The sequence below is a fragment of the Mytilus trossulus genome, chromosome 6 (genome assembly GCF_036588685.1).
Source record: "Mytilus trossulus isolate FHL-02 chromosome 6, PNRI_Mtr1.1.1.hap1, whole genome shotgun sequence".
Classification (NCBI taxonomy): domain Eukaryota; kingdom Metazoa; phylum Mollusca; class Bivalvia; order Mytilida; family Mytilidae; genus Mytilus; species Mytilus trossulus.
The window spans coordinates 57,727,913-57,755,550 of NC_086378.1; the positions used below are offsets into that span (position 1 = coordinate 57,727,913).

The 27,638-nt window shown below is 31.3% G+C and overlaps 1 protein-coding gene across 1 annotated transcript; it reads left to right on the top strand.

Moving 5' to 3' along the window:
• Positions 1 to 2,109: 2,109 nt before the first annotated feature.
• Positions 2,110 to 27,274, top strand: LOC134722842 (uncharacterized). The gene is made up of 6 exons (XM_063586473.1): positions 2,110 to 2,386; positions 7,099 to 7,304; positions 15,982 to 16,082; positions 20,403 to 20,500; positions 23,877 to 23,991; positions 27,057 to 27,274. Exons 2-6 carry the CDS (start codon positions 7,099 to 7,101, stop codon positions 27,272 to 27,274), a joined length of 738 nt encoding a protein of 245 aa, XP_063442543.1. The 5' UTR covers positions 2,110 to 2,386.
• The last annotated feature ends 364 nt before the right edge of the window (positions 27,275 to 27,638 follow it).

Here is a 27,638-nt window from a genome sequence, read left to right on the forward strand (position 1 = left end):
TAAATAAATGTTTCCGGTAATATTTGGTAACGACATTCCTGATGTATTTACCAGTAATGCATAGGTTATAGAAATACAAAATGGTGTAATACTGAAATGTTTAAACCTTGGAAAAGACAGTTATTGATGTTAATATTTGGTTTATTTTAAATAAACTCCTTTAAACTCCTATAAGCAGTATAGTTAGAGAATTCTTGATTATTTAACGAAAAATTATCATCAAGATAACGGTGAGTGTTGTTGAATTTATCAATTTAATGGAATTGAGACGGTTATTTACTGTGTCTGGTCTTAAACTGTGATTTATAACAGTAAAGGAGGAAGTCTGCTATATTAAAGAGCACAATTGACGTCCATAGGAATAACTACTGTCGATAAACTTTGTTGCCGAAATGTTCAAAAATATTTTTAAGGAGAACATTAAGTGTTTTTAATCATCACATTAAAACATCCAGTAAGTATATTTACCATATCTTCCTATCTCGTCAGAGTATACAAATCCATTCAGATTTCTGTTAAAATTAAGTTAAGTAAAGTGGCAACTTCAGATGATGAAGCCTCTACAAAATTTGAATACTGCTTTTAATTGAAAAACATACTTTCTTTAATTTCTTTGGTAAATAAAAGAGAATCAACAAATATATCTCGTAATCACCCATTACATACTTACGTTCCTAACCAAGAAGTTTCTTTATCCTATTCCAAAGATTCTTTTAAGTGTTCTAATTACTACCAGAAATGGCTTCCAGTAATCTTCTGAAGATGTGTATGCCACTATCGATAAAAATCAAGGCAAGAATAACTCATCGATTTTCAAATATCAGTTCACCGATTTTCAAATATCGTACATCTCTTCAAACTTGGAAGAATCACATCAAAGCAATACACATACACTGTTTTGTTTCATGCATTTATTTAAAAAGTTGAATTATTCTAGCACAAAAATTTCAATTTTCATCAATTCATTCCGTTTTTACTTATATGCGATGTTTTCATCCTTATTTATTTCTTACGAAAAAGACCAAATCGAAATAATACCTTTACCAATTAACTGGTTGTATTTCAAATATTTGATGTGTCCTTAACACAAATGACCATGCAAAACATTTTCATTTTTATAAATACTTATATACATTTATAAGTAAGAAGATTTGGTACAAGTGCCATTGAGACAATTATACACTGTAAAAATCGTGCTCAGAATTTAAACACTTGTGATACATGTTTAGATCTTAATGTGTTTAGGATTGTGTTTAATTTCTTCACACATTTTTCAGGATAATACATTAAGCACATAATATTTAAACATGACGTGAATTTAAACACGTTTAAAAATGAAAGTGTATAGAAATTAAACACATTTTTCTAAACTTAACACGATTCTTAACACAATCCCAAACACATTGTACCGAGACACGTTTAAATCTGCACATGTAAAAAAAAAAAAGCGCGCAAAACATGTGCTTAGAATTGTGTTTAGGATCTAAACACCATTTTTACAGTTTATTCATCCTTTATAAATATTATTATGATATCAACATACTAGCTTACATTCAACTCTTATTTATAAAGTTCTTCGATTTATGTATTTTTGTCAATTTCATTAAGCTTTAATTAATACTGTCATTGGACCAAAAAGGAAAAATGAACAAGACCGACTTACACTTATTTTGATAAGTTAAAATGTCTCTAAATCTATAATGATTTTCTCTTATACTTTTTAATTATGTTTAGAATACCTGCATAGCTTTTTTTTGTCGAGGTCACACCTAGTTTGCAATCATGGTCTTGTTTAATTAGAAAGTTACTTTCAATACAAATGGTAGTAGAACGATTCTATTCATTGCTTTTAGTGATATCAAGGAGTGATGGAATAAAAAGTTACTTCATAAAAAAATCGATTTCTAATATGATGTCAAACACGTTTTAATTCAAGTTAAATACAGATGAAGTATCATAAAGAAGATATACCACTGAAATACTCTCTGTCATGTAATGTTAAAGAAATACAACATATTGATCATTTTGTCCCACAGCTTATATTGGGATGAACTACTGCTGATGCCTTTGATTAATTGCTAGTAATATCCGGTAACAGATCGTATGAGAATAATCCACTCACAGAACGTGACTCTGCTTGACAGCCAACAGCATACTATTAACACTGACAATATCTTTCGTGGACTAAAACCAGGAATAAAACGTTGTGATGACAGAACTGATTAAGTTACTTCGTTTTACTTGAAACGCACGGATAAAATGATGACAATAAAGTAAAACAGGAATTCGAAAGATCCAAATTTGAATTTGCAAAATTCGATTGGACGCACACAGCAGTGAAACATAAATTGAAATAAAATTTGAGCTATTAAATCATTTTCAGAAGGTAAGTTTAGAGGAGTATATTTTTTTTATTTTAATAGTGAAATGTATTGTATGTAAGATGCAATGAAATTAAATAAATATATTTTGAACTTCACACGTCAAGTTGTCAACAAATTATATCATAACATGCATTTGGATGAAAATTTGATTAAGGAATGTAATAAGTATACGCTACGCATATATTGAAGTAACTAATCTTTTATTTTATTAAAGTTATATTTATTTAATAAATTTCATTATATTATTGAGGTGACAAATTTAACTTTATGTCCACTACATGTATATTATAGTATGCAATAAAACTTGGCAGACAGTACATCATCTCTGTTGTTGTATTTTGATAATACAAACTCAAAATTGTTTGCGCCTATATATTAAAACTGACTAATCTATATGGGTATGTTGGGTTTCTTAGTGGAGCTTAGTAGATTTTTGTTTCTTAATATTTTGTTGAATGTTTCATTTACCTGACTATTTAACTTTAAAGTTTACCACGTTCCGTTGTAAAACCTTATCCTTAATACTGTGCTCATAATTGAGTACATTAGACCCATGACAGTTCAACCCTTGAACAAATAATATTTATTAGACACTGACAGCTCTATCCTATAGAACACATTCTGACATTTCTACCCTTGAACAGATACTGACAGTTCTACTATTGAACAGAAATTGTCAGTTCTATCCTTCAACAATTAATGGCAGTTCTACACTGGAATATATACTGACAGTTCTATCCTCGAACATATTCTGACAGTTCTATCCTTGAACAGATACTAAGTTCTATCTATGAACATGTTCTGACAGTTCTATCATTGAACATGTTGAACAGATACTGACAGTTATATCCACTACAAAAGTCAAAATGTCTGAAAAGACCAATTTTTGTCTGAATTTGCATGATTTTTTTTTCGACATTTTTAATTTGTCTGAATAATGTTAAAAATTCTCGACATAGTATGAATTTGTCTAATAAGGTCCTTGATTTCTCTTGACAAGTGTCTTGACAGTATGAACATTTTCTTAGAAATTTCTCAACAATTCCTGTATCATCTGATAAGAGTCTGGATTAGTCTCGACCAAAATTTCACGACACTTCCTGTACCATCTGATAAGAGTCTTGATTAATCTCGACCAATTCCTGACTGTCTTAAAGTTGTCTTGATCTGTCTTGCCATATTTATGACATTCTTAATAATATCTGAATATGTCTTGACATATTCTTGACATTCTAAATAATGTATGAATATGTCTCGACACATTCTTGACATTCTGAAAGCTGTCTGAATTTATGTCAACACATTCTTGACAGTCTTAAATATGTCTTGACACTATCTCAACAGTATAAATTTCGCCTGATATGCGAGCAGACTTATTCTGCACTGTTTTATGACATTCTATTGCTGTTAAATACTCCTTTTTATAATGATTAAACTAAATATTGAAGAATCAACGATTAATTTGGTATAGTAAGATACCCTTTTGGTGTAACTAAGTTGGAATACCCTAATTAATCACCCATGTAGTTTAATTTTTATTTATTATTATTAAAATTTAATTAATTATTTTTACTTGGAATACAAGTCGAAGTTACTGACAAACAGCATTTAGATTTTGCCTTTTGCAAAACTGCCAGTCAAATTTGCCTTATTAAAATAGGTGCCTTGTAGGTAGTTTTTAAATATTACATGTGTCTCTTTTCGACCCCACAATTCATCTTTTGGGTTTGTGTGGCTAAAAAAGAGGGGGGGGGTGAATGTTATTATTTTTTCTATCAAAAATTAATATTTGGCGATACCTCCTGTCTGAAAATAAAATAAATGTTTAGATCTAAATAATGCATGTCGACTGTTTGAGATTCATTTCATGAAACCAATGATTTCTATAGAAATCGTTGATGGGATCCATTGTGAATACATTTTTTTATAATTCAATTTGTTTTCATACTAAATAATTTTGATGAAGAAAATCAGTTTTAAGTCATTTTTTCCCATCAAAATTATAATTTTAATTTTCATCTATCAACAAACTTTTTGAATTGTAGTGGCATTGTCGGTCAACTGATAAGTTGAATGGCTGATTACAGGTATATCAGTAATTTCTATTTGACAGTTGCGTATACTCTGGGTTTGGAATACCTTATTTGTTATCCATGTGTTATACAATATACATTATATTCCGACAGATGACATTAAACAAATTTTTCTTCGGTTATGTTAACTTAATAATTTGTATATCATCATAATTTGCTATTCATGTAAACCACAGTTTGGTACAATGCTTATTTACCATATTAACATTGAATATTGTAGAATGAAATATGTCTACAGTATGATTGGTTTTAATCATTTAATTTATAAGATTTAGGAATCACAATTTGTAATTATTTAAAAACCCACATTTGAAGTATATTATACTTTAGATTTCATAGCTATATTTGCATTTGAAAAAATATTTATGTACCTAAATTTTCAATTATTTCAAATGCCCAACTGTTTTGTTGTAAGAACCTGAAACAACAGTATATCATATTAAAAGAAATAAAGATTACAGTTATATCATGAATATTGGTCAGAATATAAGCGCAGAACTGTCAATTACATTTAAGACACAATTTAAAATATTCAAAATATGTCAAGCCATACTGAGAAAAAAAAGAATGTCGAGAATATTTTAAGAAATTTCAAGACAGTATTCAAATGTCAAGAACTTGTCATGAAATTTTAAGACCATATTCAGAAGGTCGACAATATGTTAAGTAAATTTCATACACATTTAATATAAATGAGAATTTGTCAAGAAAAATTAAGACACACGTCATACTTTTGAAGAATGTCGAGTAAAATTTCATGTAAATTTAGACGAAAACTTGTCTTTTCAGACGTTTAGTTTTTTGTAGTAATCCTTGAACATATTCAACCACCAAATATACTGAGTATTTGGAGAAAGTAGAAGATAACAATGTCAATGAGAAACCGCTAAAAGTCAAATTACTTTCCCTTCGTAAAATATAAGACATTTTATATAACAACAACATTATAAGACAGGAATATAACACAGGGAAACCATAGAGTGATTGCCCATTATATTGTGTTATTTAAAGATTTATCACAATTAAAGTTGTATATAACACAGACATACCAAGAACGATTGGAAAATGTCTATATCTAATGAACTATCCTGTGGTTTTCGTTTGTAGTAATTACAAAAAGTTAATGAAAAACAAACGAGATCTGGATAAAAAGATTTAAAAAACTGTTAAATACAAGACGATTGACAATAAAAGAACGAATCAAAGACAAAAGCGACCAATTTAAACTTCAAAGAAATCTAAATAAAAATCATAAACCATTTATATAATTTTGAATAGATTTTTTTTTTTTTTTTTATTATTATACGTAGTCATTTGACTAGTCTTTGATGAAATTGTTTTGTAGTTAATTAAATAATAAGACCAAACTTTATAACAAAATTGATAAGCAACGTTTCAAGAAACTTGTCTTCGATATTGATCTATGGAAAACGGGATGTGCATCCGCATGCATTCAAATTTCTGATTATCTTTAAAGGGCAATACTGCAATAAGGAGTTGTTGGAATTTACTAGATCGCAATTATGTATTTACGATTTACCTGCAAGGTTTTTTTACTCCAAGATGGTGCTCAAAAAAGAATCCTATACGGCTTCTGATTGGATGATAAAGGATTAGAATTACATTTAATCAAAAACTTATCTCATTAAGTTATAAAATGCAAAAAATAATATTCACATTTTACAAAGTAGAGAAAATATCTTTCATTTTTGCAGTTCGGAGCCGTTTAAAATATGCTTTTTTCATTAAGTCTTTCACCTTATTTTTAAGTAAATTTTTGCCGCATGCCATATATTTTGTTGTTGTAATGCATCACTGGCATATCTAGTCACAGAATCTGCTACCTGTTTTTCCCTAGTTGGTGTGGTCTTCGAGGGAAAAAATACGGAACACCAGTAGCATCCTATGGAAAAAGCCAAGGTCATATTAGAAATGGTAGAAAATAGCAAAATTTTTCATTTAAGGGCAATAACTCCTGTAATAAGTCGTTTGACATGAACAACTGGAATATAGCTCAACATTCAGAACATTTCTATTAATATCAGAATTTCAATACTTATAACGGAGAACAACATAATAGACAAAACTTGCATTTTACCACTAAGTTCTATATTTTACCCTTTTGGTCATCTTGGTCGGCTGTCAAGGTGATGCGATCTAGGTTTTAAATTAGATATCACAATGATGAGTGTGTCCATTGTGAAATTTGGTAAAGTGGTTGCAATGGAGAATATATTTATAAATTTACAGACGACGGACTTGTCTCTTTATAAGGTTTTGTAAATTTATTTTAAAAAGTTGTATCCTGTGTTTAATCATTCGTACAATCTTATTTTACATGTTTTATTTTGACTATGTGAGCACATGTACGAATTCATACATATTGCTTACTAACACGTCAGATCATAACCGTAAAGGAGTATGATTGCAAGCAACTCGTCAATAAAAGTTGTTCATGAAAGGTTTGCAAAATTGATTAAACAAAACAAGAATTCCTATTTAAACATAGAAAAATATTTAGTCGTTTTGTAAGTAAAACATATGCACATACAGATTATCAAAAGATAACGGGAAACACGTCAAAGTTTGTTTTTTAAATATTGTATTTTCTTCTGTTGAAGATGTACCTGTACACAATTTGTGCTATTTTCCTGTTTGAAAAGTCCGAGTGTCTGATTGGTTTACGTCCACCGTCGGCAGATCCTACCTATAGAAGACATCAACATCTACAAGAACCAGACTCTCCTCATATTCCTCCACTGCCTAAACCTCACCAGCAGAACTTAAATGAAACACAAAAGAACATTGCAAAGTTTATATTACAGAGGTATGATTTTGCATTAGTAGTTGTTAGTTTATTAATACACATATTTGTTTATATCGGATCGGGAAACAAGTTATTACAACTTATATAAATCCTTTCTCACTTTGCAGGTGCGAGTGCTGCAATGTAGCGCCCATTAGCCTGCTCTATTTTGAAATCTACAAGGGTGTCTTTTACGTACAATACCATACTTGCAAATGGTGTCAAGGGAGAGTCGAACATTAACTCCCTGAAATTATTTCCCCGGAACGTAGATCGAAACAGGAACTTTTGCGTTTGTATTCCGATACGCTTTTTTTCCTATTGATAAAATTTATTCAAATTTGTACAATGAAAAATTCACCAGACAGGACATTAGTCCCTAGTGTCACAAACAGACGGTTACGAGAGGGGATAGGGCCTTTATCGGGACTCCGGGATCGGGTGTTTTTAAGATCGGGATTTCGGGATTGACCCTTTCGGGATCCAGGAATTCTTTATTCAAATTTCGGGACCTCGGGATTTCGTGTTTTTAAGCCCGGAATTTCTGGATAAGGACCCCTTCTATCCCCCCTCAGTTACATATTGTCAGTTAAAACAAATAGAAATTCAATATAAGTTCAGATATGTTTATAATTAATGCAATAGTTCTGCATGGCTATCTAGATCTGTAACTTTGATAACGGGATTGCCCGATATGATATATTTTTTTACTAAGAAATGTTCTTTTCTCCGATGCGCTATCCACAACACCACGACTCTCTTTAGTATTTATAGTCAAAGGTGTCGTTTATGATTTAAATTCCACGTAGCGAATCCACTATCACGGCATATTTTCGTTTATTTTGGTCCTAACCGAATATTAACCCATTTCTCTGACGTCAGTCTATTGTTCTAACAGTGGATAATTTTCCACTGACAACCATGTTAACTTAAGATAACTTATGTCATAACTTTAAGCTTTTAACTTACGAAATGTAATCCAATCAAAAACGAGTGACAGATGAAAGGTTCGAACCCGCGCGCATTTTCGTCAGTGAAGTTTTTAGTCTATGCATGATACCACTAGACCACGAACGCTTATATAAATGATTTTTTTAATATCTCTCTTAAAGCGTATATTTTTCAATTCATGTCAATAAACTGTATTTCTGACTTCTTTTTTTTTTTTTTTATATATAATAGAATAAATAACACCATGCAATCAAGGAATTGTAAATATGACTTATTAGTACAGTTCCTTTATAAAATAAACACCCATGTACAAATTATACTTATCACTTTTAACGTGCAAGGCCTTCCCCTTTTCATCATAACACATTCTTACTTTTGGAATTAGCAATTCTGCTTGGGGTTCAGAATGCGTACCACAAATATAACTAGTATATTTACTGATTTAAGATGGATGCCACACGTAATAACGTTGAAACAATCTAAACATATATAATGAAAGCGAACCAGTTTGCACAATATTTATATATTATTGTTCAATTAAGACCAATCATTGTTTTCATTTTGTCATCAACTTGAATTTTGTGAGTTGTTTTTATTGTGGCATTTATAAGTAATCTTAGTCCGCTTGAATATAGGTTGTATATCCAATCTATATAAAACAAAATAATTGAATTATATTAACACTATTGACATGCTCATTTGGTTGCTAAATACTTTATATGTAAATATTCAAGGTTTTCAAATGGTGGTATCTATTTTATTTTAACTTTCCAAACAAGATTACAAAAACATCCGTATAATAATTATATGTCTTTTTGAATAAATTATGAATTATACTAAAACCGAATCAATATAGAAAATTTGTTATGATTAAACATTGAATGAAATAATTATTTACAAGTATACAATCTGGAATTAATAAAGGTAGATAACAACCGATTTAAGTTAATTTAACTTATATTAAGTTAAATATAAATGTGAACTGTGTAGATCTAACCATTTCCAGATATTAGATAATAAAAAAGACAAAATACGAAATTATTTTCATGAAATTTCGTTGATTCATTGTCAGATCATGAAACAGATAGTCGTTTTACTAGAAATGGGTTAAGTTAGAGAATTGATAAGAAGTACTGGATTCGAAAACGATAATCAACTCGCGACTAAAGTCGCTCGTTGATTATCGTTTACGAATCCACTACTTCTTATCAATTCTCCAATACTGAATCCACAACAAAGCGTTTCCTGTTAATATGACAAATGCATGCGCAACTGTTGAATCAGGCCCTACTTACTTTCTCGCAGCCACCGGAGTTCTGTCCAGTTTAAGAAGGGTTTGCGTTGCTTAATCTTTGTTTTACTCTGTAGTTCAGTGTGCTCATTGGCTGTTGGTTGTTTTTCTCTCTCTTAGCAATGGTGGTGTTTATCATTCTTTCCATATTTAGTATTATTGGTCCTTTATAATTGGACACTTTTCTGCTTTTGATACGATTGCATTACTTATAATTTTGCCATTCACCTTCGCTGGTGGATTATCAGTCCCCGAGGGTATCATCAGCTCAGTAGTCAGTGCTTTGGTACTGACATGATTTAACAACCTTTACTAAAATTGTCCGTTAATAAATTTTGAAATTATTATGAAACTAAGGTTTCAACTCCCTGAGGCAAAGTTGGCTTTTGATGAATTTTGCTATTTATTTTAGGTATTTTGGACATATAGCTCTTCAACGATTTTCGGTACTTATCTATCTTCAGATTTCAAATGTTTGGCTTTGAGCATTCCTGATAAAGGTAAATCCCGAAAAGCGCTTTGGACGCAAGCAATTATTAAACGTGTTGTTTTCAATTGTTTCTGTCTGTTTTGTTCATGTGTTGTTGTCAATATAATCGAATTTGATGCGACTTTCATACAAGTGAGAGGTTTAGCTAGCTATAAAACCCAAGATATGAAAATGCCTTTACAAAGTCAGGAATGATGTATGACAGTTGTTAACTTATCCATTAGTTTTCCATTCGTTTGATGTGTTTGAGCTTTTGATTTTCAAAAATTATTATATATCGTATTAATTTCATTAGATATTAGAAAAGTTATACAATATTATTTATGTTTTAATTGATATATCATATATCTTATGTTTCAATTGATTTAATTGATATATAGGATATCTTATGGTTTAATTTATATTAGATATCTTTTGTTTTAGTTGGTTTGTCATATATCTTACTAAATTTTTTAAGATATCTTATTTAATATATATCTGATATTTCTTAGACTATTGATTATAAAATATTTTATTCAATTTATAAGATGGCTTTATAGGTTTATATGATATCTCAATTTGTTATAAAATGTCACAGGTAAAACAGTAGATACTTTATAAAAATATCACATATAATACCAGTTTATCAGACATCTTATTTATGTTATAAAATTGTCCATTTTTTTAAATAAAAAGATGTTATGTTTATTTTTGAAAAAAAGTCTTATAAATGGTGAAGCAGATCTAAACCAAATGTATTTATTTTGTTAACTTTATAAGATATCTCAAGAGTTCCAAATGGTGAAGTAGAAATCATCCCTTCGCAAATTTTACGGACGCCATCACGAGTTGGTTGACCGTTATGGAATAACCGTTTCACAAATGATATCGGATATGTTCCTTACGTCGTAACTACAATCCCCTTCCCTTTCATGAATTTGACCTACCGAATTAGACTATTTACCGGATTTTTAATCACATAAGCAACACGACGGGTGCCGCATGTGGAGCAGGATCTGCTTACCCTTCCGGAGCACCTGAGATCACCCCTAGTTTTTGGTGGGGTTCGTGTTGTTTATTCTTTAGTTTTCTATGTTGTGTCATGTGTACTATTGTTTTTCTGTTTGATTTTTTCATTTTTATCCATGGCGTTGTCAGTTTGTTTTAGATTTACGAGTTTGACTGTCCCTTTGGTGTCTTTCGTCCCTCTTTTACAAACAAATTTATAGATCATCCTATATATAATTACATGCTTACATTGAGATACGTTTTGAAGCGTTTTACTCACGATTAAATTAGTGTTTTTTACAATAATTTATCATTATTTCATGTACATGTAACCAGTCATATTTTACCAAACTCCAAGATATTGGAAGAAATATGCAGATGTATTTTGCACGATTTCAAATGGTATAATCATCACCTGTTACCATAAGGAATTATATAGTTCAGGCAATCATTATTATTTCTGCTATCTGTGAAGTGTTAATGTCTCTCCGATATGTCATCTCCTAATTTAATTCGCAATTTGATTGTAATCTGCGTCAGCCCTTAACCGTAATTGAGTCTTTCCAGGCCATTGTAGTGATTCTATTATTTTACGACATCCACATTTATCCAATATGTACAGTACACTAGTTTTCAATTACATTCTACAATATACTGCCTCTTGATTTAATCAACAAGGAAGTTAGAAGTATTTTTATTAAGTGCTTTATAAAGGAAGACAATATTCGACCTGACACTGGTAGGGGTAATAAACATGAAGACACGATCTTGTTTTGACATACACAAATTGACAACAAAATGCTGTATTGCATGATGTATGAAGACTGCTTGCGTTATGAGCTTCCGTAGTGTAATTATTCAATCGAAAGTCACCGTACAACAATTACTAGTAAATATTTTTTCCTTTAACAAATTTTCTACATACCACTAAATCTAAATAAATAAAATATCAGAGTTTACGCCAATTATGGCTGTACAAATAAAATATACATTCCACTAGTGTAAAATCTCATTTTTCATCGTGATTTTAATTGCACTCTTAAAAACAATCTGTTTCAATTACTTTTAAAATATATAGTTTTAAAATGTTAAAATTATTCTAGTTTCAGAAAATGGGTTTCTTGTATTTACATGGTGAGACAGTATGGTTTCATATATGGAAATGAAGTACTTTTCAGATTGTTTCCGGTGCTTTTAATGCTTGCAAGCGTTCTTTAATTAATTCAACATTCTAATTGTGTTTTAAAAAAGTGTATGCTATATTTTAAACACTTAGGACAGGCATATACATACATATTGTGGTTGGATTTAACATGTTAAAGGGCGTCCAATCCTCAATCTACCCTGCGACAGTGGTGTAAAAATACAATATAAGAACAAACTATAAAAATCTGTTGAAATTGACTTAACTCTTTCGATGTATACAAATAGAAATACATCTAACAAATTTCAAACATTGATTTCTCAATTTTCATGGACTTCCCTTTCTTGACTTTGTCTTGGAGTTAAGCATGTTTCCTATTCTTTTTTCAATATGATTTGTCAACATTTAAATTTCGAAAACAGGTGTATAACATACATCAAAGAAGAAATGTACTCTCTCCTTTTTGTAATCATGATCTCTTTACAATGCCAAAGATAATTAATTAATTAATGTGATTTTATACCAATATGGTAAACATGTAAAATAAACTGAATCCAATGCAATGTTTCTAATAACAATGTAGTAAAACGATGAAAAAGAAACAGCAGACTAAAAATAAAGTTTTTATGGATTTTAAAACTGAAGGATCAAATATATATACTTATGACTTTATTGATTGCATAGAATATTTAATAGAATGTAGAATTTGAAAGGCTAATCGAATATTCATGATATAATATCCAGTTTTAGTCAAAAGTCTGTTGTCTGTTTCCTTAATTATGTATGTGCATGATTTTATATTTGTTCTAATTCACATGTAGTTATTTTTTGAGTAATTAATGTTTTAGAACATTAAACTACAGTTGACAAACTATAATGTGTCATTTCCTAAACACTTCAATAAATCAATAATTATTCTTTTTATAAGGTTACTTCGTATAAAGCAACATTATAATGTAGAAGTAATATCAGCAATTGTTTTCCGACATATTATTTTGACAAATAGATTTTATAATGGTTTATTTATATGATTCTAATGTCTTTTGACTGCATGAGCTGGTTTTCTGTGCGAATTCCGAATACGTAACATTAATATCAATCGACAAAGTTAATAGAATATTTTTAATTTAATGCCGACTTTTGACTCCGAGGTATATGTTTTTTTTAACAGGTTACCTTTTCTTTGATAGGACGTTCAAGTAAGAACAATACAAAGAAATAAGATCAATGTTTTGGCGGAAAAAAAAACCACAATATTATATATTGTTTTCTGTACACGACAAAATCATGGCAAAACAAGTTAACTGTGTCCTGCAATTGCACCGATTGTAAACTTGATTTTACCTCTTTTAGTTGCTCTTTCTTAGCCGAGCACCAGCACTTCCTGTGGTTAAGAATGTAAAAAATAGTCAATAATTATATACTCCGGATTCGGTATTGTTAAAATAGTCCATAATGATAAACATGACATTGAATCATAATTATATATAATGGAAAACATGTTGAAGGGATTAACCAAAGGTGTGCTAAAGTCAGATGTTTGTGAAAACGAAGGCATGTGTAAACTGTTGACAGAAATGTTTTTGTACCCGTCTCATGAAATTGGCTACGCTAAAAATCACTGTTTCAAACACCCCTCGTATCGGGACCGTACTACCCGGGAAAATGACAAAACTGGTGCCATTTTATTATACAGTGGATGCATTTATTGATCAGTTGGTACACATTTTTGTGGATTAAAAAATATATAATTATATGATATATTTATAGATACTAAAAATATGATTTCGTGGTTTAAATAGGACAAATTCTGAATGAAAATCTATCATAGAAAGATTATACTTCGTTGATTATTTAAATTCCTGTTTTATCTGTAACTAAGAAATCCGAGAAAATTGGTATTCCACGAAAATTTCTAAATCCACACTTAGCAAGACTATTAGTAAGTACTTCCATATAATCACATTATAAAGATACAAATTCCAGACAAATAGACGTTTATCGTCTGACGGTCAAAAGAATAACATATGTTTCGAAATGTCTTTGTTTTGAAAAAGCATCACATGCATTGTACCATTAAAACGTTTTATCCCACTGCAAATGTTTGCACCTGTCCTACGTGTAAGTCAGGGATTTGATGTTCAGTGGTTGTCGTCTGTTTATGTGGTTCATAAGTGTTTCTCTTTTTTCCTAAAGATTAGACCGTTGGTTTTCCCGTTTGAATGGTTTTACACTAGTTATTTGTGGGGCCCTTTATAGCTTGTGTTCGGTGTGAGCCTAGGCTCTATGTTGAAGACCGTACCCTGACCTATAATGGTTTACTTTTATAAATTGTAATTTGAATGGAGAGTTGCCTTATTGGCACTCACACCATATCTTCCTTTATCTTTGTACGTCTATCGATGATATATGTGAAAGTTTATTCGGAAAATGCTTATCTGTTTTACATGCTGACCATCGTTTTTTTTTTATAAAATTTTAAATATATCAATGGAAGCCAACAACGAGAGAACATTTCAACAACACAAAATGGACTTCTTCATAGATTTATTCGTTTCTTTTTTACGATAAATGTACGATGACCATGTTATTTTTTTTGTTTGTAGTTGTTATCGACGCATTACGTTTGCGCGAAATTTATCTGATGAAAAACTATTACATTTGCTCGGATTTATACAAACAAATATGATAAATAAATCCATAACTTTTTATAAAAAAAAAATAAAATAAATAAAGTTATTGATGTTATATTTGTTATTTTCATAGCAATTTGTGTAATGCTTAGTCCGTTTCTATGTGTGTATGCTAAATTTTAATGTTGTATTATATTTAATGCGTTTCCCTCAGTTTTTGTATGTTACCCCGATTTTGTTTTTTGTCCATGGATTTATGAGTTTTGAACAGCGGTATACTAATGTTGCCTTCATTTAATCTTGACCTTAAGTTTCTTTTTATCTATATGACTTGTATGACAAATCTCCCATAATTATTTGCATCTCGATCAATAAACATAAGAATCATCACGACATCCGTAAAACATGACAGTACTTTCATTTGTAAACTATAGGTTCATAATACAATTATATTATTATTTTATTCTAGCATTGTTGGGAACTATAAAATAGTTCGTATTAGCGTTCATAGGATTTCAATTTTAGAGTTATGTTTATTAAGATGTTTAAGCTATCAGCGTTCTTCATAGCCTGTTATTTAATAGAGCCATAAACTATATTTTCTCAAGTTGTAATTTGATTTTTACATAACACATTATTTATTGAAACAAAATTAATCATACCTTTAACAGAATCCTTGGACGAAGTGAGATATGAAATTAAAGTATAAAGTGAAGAGCATGCAATAAAGATTATAGCACTCACATTAGAATATTTATGTCTTAATAAATCTAAACTCGCATGAAAACATTTAATTTTCGAGCGCTTTTAATAGGATTTATGTTTCGTAAGAAAATTACCAAGTTCTTGGAGAATAATAAAATTTGGAAACTTCAAGAGTTTGTTATTGATTGTATGCTTATCAATATAGTTACGAGGGGAAGTCTTTTGAAACGAAAGGAAATAACATTTTAATATTCATTCAGAATGATCCCAGAAATTTCAGCATTTACTAAGAATCTTTATTTCATCGTGGTACACGTCATTGGAGTTGTTAAGAAATGATTCATGAAAATAAATAAATAAATGAATGTAGGCAGGAATGCATTAACGATGCAATACATTAGATAAGGACAGTTATATATAATAATTGATTTTGGACAAATGTAATGTGTATTTCTATATACATGTATTATCTTTACTGGTGCTTTTTTTATTTCCAGATCGTACAAAACTTTTGTCCTGAAAAAAGACGTGTATGATAATTTAAAGAAAATTTCATCAAAAGGAACGAGTCTACATAATGAATCTTTAGTGACTACTGGTGAGTATTATACACAATATTTCTACAAGTAGAAACTTCTTTCCGGAAGAGGGATTACAATTATTAGTGGAAACCAGTAATCCCTGTTCAGACTAACATCTAACTGCTATTTTACATCAATGATTAGAAATAGTGACAAGTACTATGTCTAACTAAACTACCACTACAAATCTAACCTCCACAGAATTAAATTATATATTTATTCGCGTATCTGGAGTCCAGATGGCGATGATTCATTTTAATATTCTCAAAATTGTCATGCCATTTTCTCTTTTCTGTATTATGGTCGATTATTCTCTATTTGTTTATATTTTTGTCAATTATTCGTTATTTTTTGTAGATGTTTCCTCTTTCATTTATATGTTTAGCCCTTTATTTTTTGTGCATGTTTCCTCTATTATTATATATGTGTAACCCTTTATTCTTTTTGCCTATTTTTCATCATTCTGTTAAACTCATTTACACCAATACGCTTGTATCTTATTTTCTATTTTCGTTTCCTAAATACATCACATATATTAATATCTCTTATTTAAAGCAATTCTAACATTCTAACGTTTTGAGTCAAGTTAATGATGACACACCAGCTCGTAACAAAATTTCCCTGGTGATTTTAAAACCCCCGCATGACTTTTCTTTACTTTATCCAAAATGCGTTATATACATTACTCTACGGCCCGTTCCGTTTCATGTCAAACATTTGGTTTGAGGTAGGTTAATATCTCAATTTGAAAATTTTTGGTCGCATTCAATAAACAGGAAAATGTAAAGAGGTAAAATTATGCTTAGGTACAAAGTGTGGTTTTATGTAATTTGTGGTCACAGCATCTTGTAACTGGTACATAATCATGTACATTTATTTAAATATTGGTTAGATAAAAAACCTAATTTTAAATTTTAAATAAATGCATGGTCGCTGTGGCCATGTTATTACGTGGACCTCATTTTCGTTCATGGCCAAGAAGTTAAAACCTTCATCTTATAAAGATTAGACAGTGTCGTCGGGTGACAAAAGACGATCTTTCATCTTGTTGTAAATATTAAGTTACAGCTCACAATGTGGTGGAAGCATGCCGTAAATGCTTCACGGACGTTCTTAAGAATGACATTTTAGATTCATCTACATTCAAGTTCTTGCACTCAACAGAGATAAATAAAGTAAAAAAACAAAGCATTACCAAATAACTGCTCAATGCCTCTTCTGATAATTTGAAGGTCCTTACCTATGTAATAGTTACATAAACAACGCATATAAAAATCGTTTTATCTCGGACTTTGGTAGGCAGTTTTCTACAACTAATCTTTCGGTGGTTTCAATTGGCGTCTCAACTTCTATCAAATAACTTATCATTATCTTTTGTCAAAAAATATATCAAAACAGTGAAATTAACTTCTTTTGGTGTGAAAAAAAGACTGCTTTGAATGTTTGCTTTTGGTGGTCCTGCTATATCTGTTGCCCGTTTTGACTTTTCAACTCCTTCCAAACAGTCTTATCAAACCAGTGTTTTCCTATTTGATTAAATGATAGTTTGGTTAATCTGAATGCAAATAAATTTGCTGCAATTCATTAAAAAAACTGCTCAAGTAAATATTCTAGATATCCTGACCGGAGGTGTGATGAGATGATTGAAGCTGCTAAATTCTCTCCTCGAGTAACTTGACAGGTGAGTGGTATTCCCATTGTGCCCTTTTAATAGCAGACTTATTCTTGTACTGCTATGAATCACAGTTTATTATCAAAGACCCGTCTAAATTTGATTGATAAATTCAACAATACTAACTGTTATTAAGGTCTTTCCCCTACGTGAGGAAAGACCTTATTGTTTTTCTTATGTTTTTTTTTCTTTTTTTTTTACTTCCAGCATTTGTTTGGCACGCCCTCCTACCGCTTCTATTGGAGTTATCAATATCAAAATTGAACCATCGATAGACCTCATTATGAACTGTTACCTGATGAACTTTTGTAGGATTTCATCATCCCCTTAAGAAGTTATCTCCCTTTTATTGATTTTTTTCAACATGGCCCCCCCTCGTGGTTTTTAAAGATATCATGACCTTATTTGGACAAAATGTACATCTCATCATTATGTGTTACCATATGAGGCTGCATAGGATTTCATCGTCCCCTATGAGAGTTATATCCCCTTGAAACAATTTCTTTCCTTTGCATTTTTTTCAAAAAGTATAAGAGATAGAATCGATTTGAAAACGGCAACATGTACAAGGACAGATAACAATGTTAATGGACATGTACAATAATTTTGTTATTAACCCTTATAAGGAGTTATTTCCCTTGAAAAAATTAACATATTTTTTGAAAAATTCTATTTCGAGAACCGGAAGTCATAGAGACCTGGAACCTTCACCAATAATCTTTAATGCATGTGACCTTCAATATGCATCCAAGGTCAAAGGTCACAGAGTGCAAAAAAAAATTACGCTGCAATTTCAAGATTACATATTAGGAAAACGATAAGACTTTGCTGCATACATACAGCGTGTAAATTGTTCCTCTCAACGAGCTCTACATTTTATGCAATAAGCCCAAACATGTTCGACCGTCTGTTGATAAGTTACAACGGGATGATTCTTAAAAGTATAGTATTGTGTGTATATCTTTTTAAAGGTAACAGATTTCAACCTACTATAAACTGCAAAGATGATCAGTAATTCAAGACCTTCAATTTGAGGTCAATGTAAGGTCATGATGAAATTTCACCTTGACCTTCACATATTACTATGACCTTGACCTTGTGATAGTTGAAAGGTCAAGTAGTCCTGAGTTGAATGGTGCTAGTCCCATGTCTCTACGACTTCCGGTTCTCAAGTTTGATATTGCATCATATATTTGATGATTAATTGTGACCTTGGTGAACTTTGAATTTGTTCCAATTCTTTTTCTATAATGTTGAGACCGCCTCGGTGGTGTAATGGTTAGCGTGCTCGCCTCGAGTGCGGTAGGTCGTGGGTTCGACCCTCGGCCGGGTCACACCAAAGACTTGAAAATTGGTATTTGCTGCTTCTCCGCCAAGCACGCGGCATTAAGGAGTTAGAGCAAAGACTGGTCGGCCCGGAGTCAGAATAATGTGTCCGGGTAAGGTGACATGTCTTCCTGCGAACTGTTACCTTGTGAGCTAGCACGTTAAAAATCCGGCTTAGCGTGTCGGTCTAGTACAAAGCGGGGTTAATATTCATTTATCATTATCATGTTCTCGTCCTGAATATGCATCTGACTTGCCACTGGACGTTAAACAACCATCCATCCATCCATCCATCCATCTATAATGTTGATCTTCAACTGTAGATCATTTATCATTTAACAGATTTGAGATATCTATTATCGTTATAGAGATAATGCAGTTTGAAGTTTTGCGAGCGGAGGCATGTATTTCTGAATCAACAAGAGCTTACCACTTAAAATGTTTTAGAAATTGAAGAGGTTAACATAGTTATATGTTTAACCAAATACCAAAAACATTCCATGGAAAAAAAACACCCAAAAATAAATTTGAAATTTTCATGTTTTGCATTGACTTTGTGAGTTTCATAACTTCTATTTATATAGTTGATATTGCATCATTTTTTGCACTTTGTCAAATGGGGTCATCTGTTATATCAAATTGAAGGTCTCAATAAACTCTACTTAAAAATGAAAATTTGAAACCTCTTTTTCATCCCAGGTGGAAGGGTGGGGTCATTTAGTGCAAAAATTCAAATTTCTCAGATGGTAAGGTTGTCGCATATCAAATGAAAGAACATAAAGCGTACATTTCAAATTTCAAATTGACGTCCCCCCAAAATTGGTTGGATGGGGTCATTGAGTGCAAAAAAAATAATTTCTTTTACAATAGGGTTGTTGTATATCAAATGAAAGGTCATGATGTGTACATTTGAAATATCAAATTCCCAACCTCCAAAAATTGGTTGGATGGGGTTATTAAGTGCAAAATTTAAACTTTTTATAACATGGCGTTGTCGCATATCAAATGAAAGCTCATCTACCATGTGTTACATATATCATACTTCCGATCTCAAAAATGTAGGCGGATGAGGTCATTAAGTGTAAAAAGCGAAAAGTTTCAGAAGGTATGCTTGTCGTATATCAAACGAAAGGTCGTACAAAGAACATAACGAAAACATCACTTTTACAGGAAAGACCTTTCAATTGTTTTACAAACAATTGAGATACTAGTCTTGGTGATATTATTTCCTTTTTTTGATGGAAATGCTTCTTTGGCACCATGGTGTGGTGTTTATATAGCACTACCTCTTTAAAGAAGAAATTTAACATGCTGCTAGCAAATATTCTTTGCCTTTCAGAAAAACGAAATTGTGATAATTATACATCCATGAAATGCAGCATAAGATTTCTAAAATCTACAATCCGGGAAGACAATAACCACTGCGAAAGTTTTCAGGTAAATATACATCTGTACTACAGTATGACATATAGTGAATAGTTTTGTCATGTGCGTTAAATATGTATTCTTTTATTGGTGCCAGTGTATTATCAAATTTATCCATTGGATTGAGTTAAAATATGGAATTTTAAAGTCCGAATTTGGCGAACACTTTAAAATTGATAATTCACCTATTGAAATTAGAATAATATATTTATTCAATTATTTTAATTTAAAGTACAATTATATTTCCGAATCGAGATGTATTAATTTTAGAGTACATTGTTTTCTAACCAAAGTTTGGTAAACGTTGTGTGCTGGTTTTTTATAGTTTGCCAAACGTTACAAAAGTAGAAACACATAATTCGTTTTATTAGCGTTGACTGACCCTGTTTGAACTGTCAAAATGCAGTCACATGTTGTTGGATATCAAACTTAGTGCGCAGGAAAATGATTTAATATGTTGAAGATGTATCATACACATATGTCATCGCTCTTCTATGTTTATATAATTCTATTGTTAGTGCATCGTCTTTATCAGATGAATATATGAATATAGTGATTTGTGAAGCCTTGCAATACCTAAAAAGTAAAAAAAAACACAAAAATACTGAACTCCGAGGAAAATTCAAAAAGGAAAGTCCAATATCAAAGGGAAAAATCAAAAGTCCAAACACATCAAACGAATGGATAATATCTTTCATATTTCTGACTTGGTACAGGCATTTTCTAATGCAGAAAGTAGTGGATTGAATCTGGTTTTATAGCTAAAATCTGAAAAGTTGTGACATTGTTTTGAGTTGTTGCAATCAGCAACAAACCTGTTGTTGTCAGAATTGATCTTTTTTATGAGTAAACATATGTGTAGATAATTGAATTCAATGTGCAAGTTAGAAAGACATGTAGTGTTTATACTTACAAACGATGAACAACAAACTGTAGACGCATTTTCATTGAATGTTTTCAAGAGTGCATTTACTTCTTTGGGGAATTTTTGGAATTTTAGATCCTCAATGCTCTTCAATTTTGTACTTGTTTGGCTTTATTATAAATACTTTGTATTTTGATCTGATCGTCACTGAGGAGTCTTATATATGTAGACGAAACGCGCGTCTGGCGTATTAAATTATAATCCTGGTACCTTTGATAGCTTTTTACACCACTGGGTCGATGCCACGGCTGTTGGACATTTCGTCCTCGAGGGTATCACCAGCACAGTAGTCAGCACTTCGGTTTTGACATGAATATCAAGTATATGGTCGTTTTTATAATGTATACAAAACTTTGAATTTTTCAAAAAACTTTTCGTATCCCAGGAATTAAATATCTTAGCCGTATTTGGCACAACTTTTTGGAATTTTAGGTTCCTAATGCTCTTCAATTTTGAACTTGTTTGTATTTAGTATACATATTTGATGTCTCTTGTGTTGACGAAACGCGCGTCTGGGGTGTTAAATTATAATCCTGGTATCTTTCATAGCTCTTTTAACCATCTTTTGTTAACTTTGTGTGGCATTTGTTGTTGTTTTCTAAACGCTACAAATTAAAGTAGAAACACATACATCGTTCAATCAGTGTTTACTGACCCTGTTTAAACTTTCAATAATGCATGCACATGTTGTTGGTAAACAGACTATTTACAAAAGTAGAAACAACTACATCATTTAATCAGGGTGAAGTTAGAAACAAATGTGGCGTTTGTTCTAAAAAACGATGAACTACAAACTGTAGACGTATTCTCATCGAGTGCATAGTTTGTCAAAGTTTATGTAATCTTTGCAAACGTATGTAAGAAACAGATGATCGAAACATGTGCGCGCTTATCCGTTTGCATCGTTTGGTTAGAAAGAAATGCACCCATAGTTTGTCAAAGTTTATGTAAACTTTGAAAACGTATGTTAGAAACAAATGATCGAAACGTATGCTCGCCAAACTTTGCTGTCATTTGTGTTAGAAAGAAATGCACTCCTAATCAATTCGAGTATGTTGCAGTTATTGTACTTTTGGAGGTAATTTTTATTAGAAATATTCAAAGCCATTATGCGGGAATGTCAATGTGAAAAAGATTAACACTAATGTGAAGCTTAAATTAAAAAAAAAACACAATATGTTCGAAGATTGTACAGAGTCTGTAGCCAACCTTGCCTGCGGAATATGTGCATCAGTAACGAAAATCTTTAAAATAGAAATGTAAAATATATATGTATGATATAATTCATATAAGTGCCAGAACAGTAATAAGTAAGCTCACGACGCCCTCGTTAATACACAATACATCAGCAAGTATTAACATAGAGTTAATTAATTGGCGACGAACATGCTGAGTTGGAAGAATTTTTGTAAGATTACATTCCTTTAAGAAAGCTCAGAGCTAACATTTGAGACAAAGATGTCTATAAACCAACGCCTTCCAGCTGTAATCAGACAGGCAATAAACCCTTTGGTGAGGAAAAATATCATAAAGTGTTTACTTCACAATCTTTAAAAGCCTAACAAAATACACATTGACATTTTCAATTTGGATAACCATACAATATGTCTTCATTCTTGGTGTCGTAAATGAAATTTAGACTATTTTGTATTGTGATTTAATGCTTCCCCATGGGAAATCAGTCCTGCCAAATGTAGATAAAGACGCAAAGAAATAAAACTATTTCTTCATCTTTATGTTTTACTTCATCTTGCCAAAGGATAACTGTTCCATTATAGCTAATCATTTCCTGTCAATCCACTGATGGATCAAGTCTTAATACGACACGGTGCTGGTGATTGATACACTGCTGACGGATCACTAATCCCAAAGATAGAAGTGATACATTGAAAGCGTGTTCGGTCATACTAATAGCAAGCTGCTGACAGATAAGGTCTTAAACGAACATAACGCTGTTGGTGAAATTGCTCTTATAGCCAAAATTTGATTTTACGGACATAAATGATAGCTCTTCTTCCATAAAGAGGAAATAAAAAAGACGGCTTGAAAAGAAGATGTAAAAAAAAGTCGTATGACGTAAAGCCAATCAGTTGTTTATAAGCTTATAAAGATGTAATATTCCGTATAAGAGTACACACATAAGCTACTCTAAGTCTATTAACTATTTTCTGAAAAAAAAGTAGCAAGTATAGGAACCCCGTTCTTGTTCTTGTAATTTACTGTAAGCATTTTCTGAAGAAGAAAAAAACAGTAAATATGCACTATCAAATAGTCTAGATCTGTTCAAAGCAAATTACTAGTGTTGTTTGGTGCTTAATCTGTATTTCCCTTCATCTGTTATAATACTTTGAGAACCTTAAACACCAACTTATAAATAAGTATTGCAGTAACTTTGGTTGTGTATTCGCACGTTTCATGTCCCCCTTTTCATGCTAAAGAATTGATTTTAAAGTTTTGTTTCAGGATGTTTCCGATTGCTTGTGCCCTTATTGTGTTTCACATGAATGCAGTATACGTCACACACTTAATTCTATAGCAGACGACAAGAGTTGTGTGGTTCAAAGTATTTCGTCAAAAGGTAAGAACATATTTGAAGATGGCGATATTGGTGATGAATACCAACATCTCCTTAAATGCATCTTTTTTTTACAACAGAAAGAAAAGAACACTTACTTTTTAGTAAGATAAAAATTCTAGAATAATTGTAATCATTCTTAAGTTTAGAAAACTCAGGCAAACATAAAACAATCTTCTATCAAAAATGTGTGTCATTTTTTAATTAGAAATAGATTCTCTCAATAAACCTTCACTTTCCTTTTCATATTTTTAGGTCTTCCATTTTTAAAATTTACACTACACGTTCATAATACTAAACATTGTTATGTATCTCTATTGTATTTATATATATATATATATATATATATAGTTCATTTCTTTTACATATTACGTACCTTTGTATAATTGTTTAATGTCTAGTATGTTCTTCTCAATATCTCAAATTGGGTTGTTTTTTGATAAAAATAAAACGCTGCAATTTCCACTAGATCTATTTGTAATAACTTTTAGCAACAACATCCAGGTATATTTATTTCTATTAAATCCAAGGATAAACATTTAAAGCAAGACTATCTCAGGAACATTTAGGTGAATAAAAAAGTAAAGAGGTATGATTGGGATATGATTGTAAATGAGATAACTATCCACTAAAGTTCAAAAGTCTGATCATTATGCCAACTAGTTTCAGAAGAGATACATGTAATTTATTTAAAATTTTGGAAGACTCGATTTCAAGTAATGGCAACAGCTTACATGTTCATTTTGTTCAGGTGTGGTAAAAACAAAAATATTTCACTAATTGTAACAATGGAGTAATATAGAAATATATATCATGCATTGTTTGTATTTATCCATTCAAAACAGTTTTCAAATAGATTTTAAATACCTCAAACAAACAATAATAATGTCAAAGCAAGTTATACTTTTCTTTTACTTTTCTACATTGGCTAGAGGTATAGGGGGAGGGTTGAGATCTCACAAACATGTTTAACCCCGCCGCATTTTTGCGCCTGTCCCAAGTCAGGAGCCCCTGGCCTTCGTTAGTCTTGTATCATTTTAATTTTAGTTTCTTGTGTTCAATTTGGAAATTAGTATGCGTTCATTATCACTGAACTAGTATATATTTGTTATGGGGCTAGCTGAAGGACGCCTCAGGGTGCGGGAATCTCTCGCTACATTGAAGACCTGTTGGTGATCTCCTGCTGTGTTTTTTTTCTATGGTTGAGTTGTTGTCTCTTTGACTAATTCCACATTTCCATTCTCAATTTTATATAATAATTGGATGTCTGTACTTGAGCAAGTCGTTTGTGTGATGCTTTTGATTGAGTCGTAATGGTTTCTCTAAAAGGCTGTACAATCAAGAACTTGTCAATTCACCGTGGCATCTTTGTTTGACAAAACTTCTAGATAATCCTCATGACATAATGTCATTATCGTGATCTAATGAACTTTGCAGTGTAGGCAGACACCGAGAGGGATGTACTCAACAGGCTTCGTCTATCTCATCCAGGAAATGTACTTCAATAAATGTTCATATAGTTATAGCATGCCAATGTGGATACAATTTATACTAAAATAGGAATATAGCTTTATAAAAACATATAATAAAATTAAAATGTTTACTTATATATACGACGGGGCTTAAATAATATATTTGTGTTTTTATACTTCAAATACTGATCTTAAAGAGTTGCGATTCTACATTTTTATTTATCTTTGATTGAAGTATGCCACAATATTAGTACAACACTATATCTACACATTTGAGAGAAGAATGGCCTTAGTAATGTTATCCATGAACCATGCCTACAAAATTGATAGGATTAATCATCTCTAAATCTATGAATGCGATCAATACAGAGATTTGGGCTACATATCAATCAAACCGGTCTGGAACTAGACTCAAAGCCCAAATAAATATTTAGTGGTGATCAAACCGGTCTTGAACTAGTAACAAAGTCAAATAACATTTATAGGTGATTAAACCGGTTTTGAACTAGACAAAACGTCCAAAATGATCACTTGGCGGTGATCAAACAGGTCTGGAACTAGACACCAAGCCCAAATAAACATTTAGAGGTGATCAAACGTTCTGCGAGTGACATGTTAATAAAAAAACAAGATAATTATAATCCTTTATCTTTGAAATTGGTCTAACCATTCCTTTACTAAAAGTATGTTTTTCAACTTATATGTAGCAACATTCCAACAGCGGTTAAATAATGAATATATGTGTCAAAGTTGAAACATTGTAATATGCAGTGCCTGCGTTTCTTGTAAGTAGCAAGTGTTCCTATCATGATATAATTGTTGCAACTTCCGACGAAGCTATTAAACGAAGGGTTCCAAATGTAAAGTTAAAGACCACTATTCAACATACCAAGGGGTCCGAGTGTTAAAGTTAAAGACCACTATTCAACATACCAAGGGTTCCAAGTGTTAAAGTTAAAGACCCACTATTCAACATATCAAGGTTTCCAAATGTTAAAGTTAAAGACCACTATTCAACATATCTTTGGACACCATCATGACCTTGTTTAGCAATGAAGGTTTATAATAGAATAAATTTATTCCTTGGTTGATCGTCCCGTTTTCATCGAATATGCCTATGCCATCATCGAATATGCCCATGCCATCATCGAATATGACTATGCCATCATCGAATATGACTATGACATCATCGAATATGACTATGACATCATCGAATATGACTATGACATCATCAAGTATGACTATGACATCATCGAATATGACATCATCGAATATGACTATGACATCATCGAATATTACATCATTAAATGAGACGCAATACCACACTTGTACTCACATAGACATCATCGAATGAGACGTATCACCACACTTGTACTCACATAAACAACACGACAAGATGGAGCCGATATTGCTAACTATTTCTCGGAGACCTTTACATCACTCACGGTTTTTAATTGGGTTCACGTTTGTCGAGTCTTTATTTCTCATTGTTTTGTTTTGTTTTGTTGACCTCTTCGATTTATGAAATTTTTAAATATTCATTGGTTTGTATGCCTTTCTCCGAAATGAATCACATGTATGTTTATATATTTACAGGGGAAAATAAATGTTGCCAAGGAGAGCTGCTGAAATGTACTATAGACACATATCTGAGTATGAACGAAGGCGATAGAGGTTGTGATGCCATTACAGAATTTACGACATGCGTTTCAAGATTTACGACACATTTGTCAAATAAGAATTTTGACAGAATATTTGAACTTTTACTATCGCTTACAAAAACATGTATATTCTCAATAAAACCTTATACATAAAAATATTGGTTAGTTCTAATTTATCAGTAAATAATTATCTTCACTACACAATACAATATTAGTTTTAGACATTTAGAAATCAACAACATTTTTTTTTCTCACAAAGTGTATTTCTTTTACGACAAATTGTCACAACATTTATCCAAGTTATAAATAGTCTTAAAATAAACAATACTAGAACACACTCGCGAAATCGCGGGCATTCAGAGCGTAGTTTAAAGTATGTAAAGTGTTGTTGGAAGAATTTTGTAAAATATTGAATGACTGGAGAATTTCAGCAAAAGCATCATAATTCATAGGTAATTGCTTTTTTTTTATCCCTCCTCCTTTATTTCCAATATTTTTTGGTTTTCTATCAATATGA

Coding starts and splice junctions, on each gene's coding strand:
- LOC134722842 (XM_063586473.1), top strand. CDS start 7,099: ATGTACCTGTACACAATTTGTGCTATTTTCCTGTTTGAAAAGTCCGAG. Junction 7,305..15,981: donor GCAAAGTTTATATTACAGAG/GTATGATTTTGC, acceptor TTTTATTTCCAG/ATCGTACAAAACTTTTGTCC. Junction 16,083..20,402: donor TGAATCTTTAGTGACTACTG/GTGAGTATTATA, acceptor TTTGCCTTTCAG/AAAAACGAAATTGTGATAAT.